Source organism: Ctenocephalides felis, unplaced genomic scaffold (assembly GCF_003426905.1).
Source record: "Ctenocephalides felis isolate EL2017-DRISC unplaced genomic scaffold, ASM342690v1 CF-g0.4_SCAFFOLD_01886, whole genome shotgun sequence".
Classification (NCBI taxonomy): domain Eukaryota; kingdom Metazoa; phylum Arthropoda; class Insecta; order Siphonaptera; family Pulicidae; genus Ctenocephalides; species Ctenocephalides felis.
This window is the reverse complement of record NW_020538040.1, coordinates 86,518,352-86,525,833: the sequence shown is the minus strand read 5'-3', so window position 1 is coordinate 86,525,833 and position 7,482 is coordinate 86,518,352. Positions and strand designations below refer to the sequence as shown.

The following is a 7,482-nucleotide window of genomic DNA, read 5'->3' as shown; positions in this document are numbered from 1 at the left end:
TATCGTCAAATACATTTTATATAAATGATTAAAACAAATTTTAATTAATAATTAATTACAAAGGGACGGCCCAATTTATTTTAATTGAAAAAATACATGTAATTTCATAAAGCTTCTATATTTATATATTTTAAATAATCAGAAATTATAATAGTTAATGACATTTTGTTTTTGCTTCTTATATACAATTTTATACATTTAATTTTTATACATATATTTTATATTTAATTGCACAGATCATTTGTGTATTTATTATATTAATTGACTACTTTATGATTATTTGAATCCTAATTAGTCTTTTCAAGATTGTTTTCCTGGTTTAAGCCTTAGTTAGTGATCTCACTTTTGCATTCTTCGCCGGTTGGCGTAGGTATGCATCGCAACTCTGTTTTATCAAAGTGCAAGCCTTTTGGACAATCATAATGTTTTATTTGCCATTTGTTGTTAACCAAGAAACATTGATAATATTTTTTACAATCCCTTCGATCGGAAAAGACGTTTTCACTTTTGCACGCAATTCTGAAAATAATACATAATATATAATATCAATATGTAAATTAATCCATAATGTATATGTAATATTTGTTGCAGTTTATAAATTTTATGTGGATAATTATTTTAAATTTGTTATAATTTTGGATAAATTAAGTTTTTACTTATTATTAATTCAAGTACACTTTGACTTACCATTTTTTTAAAATATAAATATTTTGGACAAAAGAAGATTTATTTCGTGATTTTCTAATATTATATTCATATTTCTAACATGAAATCATGTTTTTATGTAAATGGATATAATAAAGTCAAAACATTTACTAATTGTCCTAAGTGTGACAGATTGTAATTAAAATGTACAAAAAAGAGTTTTTATGTAAAATTAGCCTTTTTCGACAAAGAAATCTACTGGGTTACTTTTTAATAAAAGAAATTATCTAATTGATAGGTCAACTGGTTTGTCTTATAAAAAGCCAAGTCGTCGAGAAGAAATATCATCACATCTTACAGATATTATCGTTCTGAATGTTGTTAAAAAAAAGTAGATAAAAGTGGCAAGTTGTATGAACTTTTCGATACATGTAATTCAATCCTTTTCATTAAGAAGAATGGGGATTCGAATTTTTTTTTTTTTTTATAAAACATTATTAATAATTATTTTTCCTTTTTTTATCTTACGTACTACATATATTTTACTTTTTCTTTACATATTTTTACTGTATATTACATTTTTCTTTACGAATATTTCTTCCAAGGGCAGGTCCGTGGATTGAGTAGAAAATGCACTCAAATCATGGTTGCACGATGTCAGAGCTCTTACATTTTTTTGTTGTATAGGGATACAACTTGACTTCCTTTGTATTTCAAAGCGATACAATCTTAGTACCTCTTTACTTCCAAGTGGCACGTTGCCACTACAGCTATGCCCACGAAAGGCCATTTTTACTTGAAATCATATTTGAAATCTATGATTTCAAGTGAAAATTTGGTATCAAGCTGCTTTGATACCGAACCGACCGAGGTTGGATTCGAACCCGGGACTAGGATTTGCTAGCCCACGTTCTTACCACGGGACCACGGCCGGCCCAGTCAAGAAAATCGCTAATAACTGTTCAGATAAAAAATACTGTTAATTTTGAAAATAGTATTTATATAACTAAAAAAAATATTTAATATTTACTTAAATTCATAATAAATGTAATTCTCTTGACTATAGGGTAGAGTGGGGCTTAAAGGTCCGCGGTCTACCACCGATATTTCAAAACAAGAGTAAAGAATTTTTTCAAAAACAATATTTGAAAGAACAGGGCAAAAGATCGCTATCGGGAGATGAACAGTAATGTTTGAAAATACATTGCAAAATTATTTTTGTTTGTTGTTAGTTTTATTGGTTGTGGGCACTCTTGTTTAAATTACGAGACTTTAATATAATTTTTAAACCTACACTATTTAAATGTTTAATAAGATGAATGCTATTTTTAAGATAGATGCAACAGTTCTCTCTATATATATAACCTTTATAATAGCTTTACCCTGGCAAAGGCAACATTAAAAAATAGTAAATAAAATGTAAATTCAGTAAAAAAAAGCTATTTTACGAGAGATAAGTTAAAAAAATATTTATTTTAATTTTGATAGTTTTTCTGACGAAATACTAGATCGAGAGTATTACTGCTTTATATCCGTGAAAAATGTGTTCATGAAATTTATATTTTGCCTTAGTTAAATAATGTAGCTATTATTTCTTAAAATTATTTCGAATTTATGTTTTCCATGGCCATTTTATTTTATCCTGCCTATGTGGTAAAAGGAACCAAGTGACATTTTTTTTTTGAAAAAAAAAACAGCAAAAAACAGCAAAAAACATTTCTACATTTATGAATAGCTGGGAATTTTACTGAACATAGTCAGATAGTTGTTTTTTTGATATATGTTATTTTTAGTGATACAATTGGTTTAGGTTCCCCAATATAATTCTTCAAATTCGAATTGGATCTTTGTGCCCCGATCTACCCTAGTGCGTGAATACGCACTTACGACTATGATATTTTATGTTGTTCATAATTTTGATCTCAAACGATTCAGAATGACCTACAACATCAAAGAAACATAAAATTAGCAGGTTGTATATTTTGTCGAAAACATAAACATTTTCCTTCGTTATACAGCATTGTAATATACATATGCTCTTTCTCGAAATATCTATTATAACAATAAATATTAGCGATTTTCTTGATTATCCAATTTTAAGTAAAGTACTTGATGATGACTACTCTACTCTGACTAATTAGGTACCATGCAATAATGATATTCATTTCTACTTGGACATATAAATTCAATGTTTTTCAGTAAAAAAAACTTTCGAGCGATGTTGCGCATAAAAAAGAATGTAAAACTTTATTACATTATCTATACACTGAATAAAAAAAAATACATAAAAAAACCCAAAATTAAAAAAGTTAGTACATGTCAATAACATTTAAAACATTGAATTGAATATGAGAGCTGTTTTATACATTTAGTTATATTAATAGCTATTAGCTTTTAGCTAATATGAATATAATAGCTAAAAGCTATAGCGAAAACAATGTATATGAAATAAAAATTTAAACTAACCTGCACGAGAAAGATTTTGGGTCGAACCATTCGTTGACGTCGTCTTCACATTTCAGTACGATCGGTTGCAATTTGTCATTGCACCAAGCATAAATTGATGGGTCTGGTGCATAGGTTATAAAAGAATTGGGATTTGTGCAATTCATGATGGCGCAATCAGCTTCTGACGATTTCTTTTTACACATATTTTTAGAATGATCATATACATAGTTAGGTGGGCATACGTAAACCTGGCCTTTACCTTCTTTGCAGAATAAGTATCTTGTGCAGTCTTTCGGGTCTGATTGATGCACATATAATGTTATTAGTTATTATGACATTTATGACATTATTGTAAGAAACTTATAAGCATATATACACTTATAACAAAATTATATATATATATATATATATATATATATATATATATAAATAAATATAAGGTTTAGATTTTTTTGTTCGACGTTGAGACATATCTTGAATGTTTATTTTTACCCAATCGTCAAAATAAAAGAAAACAAATAAATAATAAAATATTCATTTATACGTTTCGACACGGATTGTGTGTCATTATTCAGCAAGCCTTTTTAGAAATTTTTGTTATATAGTATCTAACTGAGATAGTGTATAACAAAAAAGATACTGTATAACAAAAAAAAAAACTATAGTGGGGCGCATGACATCGTGCCTTAAGGCAAATTGCTAGAACTTCCCGTATCAAAAATATTTTTTTTTTAAAAGATTAACATTTTTGAAAAAAATTTACTTCGAAAAAATTAGATTTTTGAGAAACTATAAACTTTTGAAAAAAAAAATTATTTTTTCGGAAAAAAAATGTTTTCTTTATTTTAAAATATTTTGGAAGTTCCGAACTTTTTTCAAAGCAATCGTACTGTTTTAACTGCATAGAGACGAAATATGGAAGCGCGTAAGCGCCACGTCGTCGTCGAACGGATAAAAATTGGTACGGAACCCATAGGAATGTAAACAAAATTTATACTTATTGTTAAAATCTCTATAAAGTATTTGATAATTTTATGTGCATATGTCTAATGATGATTTTTGACCGCCAAATGGCATTTTTTTTACATTTGTGGGGATCAAGCAGGCTAGTCGTGGTAAAGAAAACAATTGGACTTGTCATATTTTGATATCATTAATTTTTATAGTCAATAAATTTTATATATTTTTATACAAGTGGAGTTTATACATTCATATTCATTACTACTCCCACACATTTTTCACTAGATCTCCGAAACCGCTAGACCTGCCTTTACCTGTTTTTTGAATTATTAAAATCGGACACTCCATTCTCTTAAAAACTGAGTTACCGTTTGTGGCACTTTTGCCTCGTATCTTCGAAACGGCTAGATCTGCCTATGCCAAAAACTAATCATCACGTCTCCTTATCAACAGCAATCAAATGTTTTTAAACAATTGAAAGCCGTTGAACCGTGTTCCCGAAATCGTCGACGGAAATTTGAATTCGCACATACAAACACACGCACACGCACATACATCAATTTTTTCTAAGGTATGCCAAAATGATCAGAAACCTCTAAAACTTAAAGATATATAAAAATTTTCATTTTCGATTTTTTTGCGATTACTATAACTTACCCAACGGAAAGTTAAAAATAAATATTTTATTATTTATGTTTTCTTTTATTTCGACGATTGGCTGAAAATCAACATTCAAGATAAATAAATAAATAAATAAATAAATAAATATATATATAATATATATATATATATATATAATATATATATATATATATATATATATATATATATATATATATATATATATATATATATATATATATGCATTATACTTTTTTATTCTACGTTACTCTATTTTAAAATCAACGATACCCAATTTTTTTTTTCACGTTATATTTTCTAATTCATAATAAAAATGCTTTCGTAATTACTTTGTTATGTATTACACCAAAGTTTCGAAGTGTTTAAAATAAATTTTTAAAAATTTTACAAATCAACAAACACAAAATAATGCAAAAAATATGAGTAATGGTGTAATAACTAATTTTGCTTTAAAATGTAGCGCAAAATTTTACCAATTGAAATTTGTTTATGAAGGCTCATTATTATCCATAATGACAATGGATAATGCCTCTTAACATTTCTTAAACCTTCTAAACAACTATTTGTTGTATATATATTTTATTTCTATATCTGAGAGTTGATTTTTTAATGAGTTTGTTAGATATTTTAAGAGTGCCATATTTATATTTCTACATATGCTACAAACAGACACTCAGAAAAATATGTTTATTCATTTATATGAATCTTGATAGAATAGAAAGATAAAGCTATACAAAATTACCAAGAAGTGAAATAGATTATTTTTTGGTTATCTAGGTTACCTGGTTGATATCCAACAACCGCGCATGTAGTTCCTTCATTTTTGCAATTATCATCATCAGTTTTCGACGAACACTGATTATTTACGCAATATGGAAGGCTTGGATTTGACTCTGCGCAATTTATTGTGGTAACCGGGTTTTCTTTTCCAACACAAAACTGCAAAAAATGTTTTTTTCTTCACACAAAATTTATAATACTTAAATTAAGACATATACTACGAACAGATACTCATTTTTCACATATTTGAGCGTTACATCAATAAAAAATGTGCAAGTATTGCCTTCTTTCTGTGAAAAATGCAACTGAAATTGATCTAAACTAAACTTTAATCCCTAATTTAAACACTAACAGCTTATGAGGATGTACCATGTTAAATTATTTCGTATACGTTGTAAAATTAATCGCAAATAAACAAAAAGCGCAATTATAATACTTGCAAATGTGTTTAATCTAAAAAAATTGTGATTTGAATATCTATAGGACTATTCAATTTTAAATTTTTACATTTTTTGTTGCGTGTATTTATTAAAAAGCTCGGATCGTCTTATATAAAATATTTATGATAAATTATTCTCGGATAAAATAGAAATGTTGTGTAATGCTATGTTGCTGGTCTATAATACAAAAAACCTTACTTCGCGTATGTGTTATCAAAGAGATATAATAAAGTTGCAATTATGATAAAATTGCTGTTTGACATTTGTGCGTTTTTAGGTTAGGATTAGAATTTATATGTAAAACGCCTGATTGCACAGCAAATACGTAGTCATTTGACTTTTGTGATTACCAACTTATGCGGTTATAGACCCGTAACATAACATAACTATAACATTTATATTGATTCGAGAATGGGCCTAGTAATCCATAAACTTCTTCAATGATTTTTAACTTTCCGTCGGGTAAGTTCTAATAATCGCAGAAAAATTAAAATAAATTTTTGTATATATCTTTAGGTTTCAAAGGTTTTTTAACATATTGGCATACCTTAGAAAAAATATTTGTGTTAATGTTTATGCCGACGATTTCGGGAACACGGATCAATTGATTTGAATGATTTATAGTAAATATTATTTGTATTGACAAAATTAATTGCTAATAAAATTTTTGGATAGGCAAGTCCAGCAGTTTTGGAGATCCAATAAAAAAAGTGAAAATATACCATTTGGCGGTCCAAAATGATCATTAGACATACCCACATCAAATTATAAGATATTTTATATAGATTTTAATAATATGTACACATTTTGTTTATATTTTTATGGGTTTCTTCGATATTTTGACTCTAAAACAAGTACGCAGCGCAATTGCTTCGAAAAAAAGTTAAAAATTTTCAGAAAATTTCGAAATATAAAAAAAATGTGCGGGAAGTATCAGCAATTTGCCTCAAGACATGATGCCATGCATCACTAGTTAAATTTGGAATTGAGAACTGTTTCATACATTTTTTATCAAATTCAATATTTTACCTTCAAGGTCGAACAACCGTCACAAAATGATCCATACTGATTATTAGTACACGTTAATTGAGGGCCAAATGGTGCACGTGATCTTGATCTTCCCACCGGGAAACCGCGCATATATGTTGGCGATTTTCTCTCAGCACCCACTGCACCCAAGACTAACTGTATGAATTTTATTTCAACATTAATTCTGTATTAATTTTGCAATATATTTGTTGAAATATTTAAAAATGATGTCAGCTGTTAACCTAAACTGGTTTTTAACTAATTGAAAATATTTACCACTGCAAATATTAAAGTTCCTAAGAACTTCATTGTTAATTCTTATTTCCAAGTAGAACTATATGCAGCTCATATTGCAGTGATAATCATATATGCCTTTATATATTGTTTCTAAGTTGCATATGTCAGAGAGTGACAGAGTAGGTTAACAATTTCTTTTATAATATTAGAAAAAAAAAGCTCCTAAAGCTTAACATATGAAGAAAACTATCTTATCATATTGATTTTAACCAATGTGAAAAATTAAAATACTGTGATCTCA

General features: G+C 27.6%; 1 protein-coding gene across 1 annotated transcript; it reads right to left on the bottom strand.

The window, feature by feature from the left end:
• Nucleotides 1-326: 326 nt before the first annotated feature.
• On the bottom strand, nt 327-7,253 carry LOC113375478. The gene is made up of 5 exons (XM_026615412.1): nt 7,221-7,253; nt 6,945-7,100; nt 5,478-5,634; nt 3,112-3,391; nt 327-519 (listed from the first exon to the last, which is right to left on the bottom strand). Exons 1-5 carry the CDS (start codon nt 7,251-7,253, stop codon nt 327-329), a joined length of 819 nt encoding a protein of 272 aa, XP_026471197.1.
• Nucleotides 7,254-7,482: the final 229 nt, after the last annotated feature.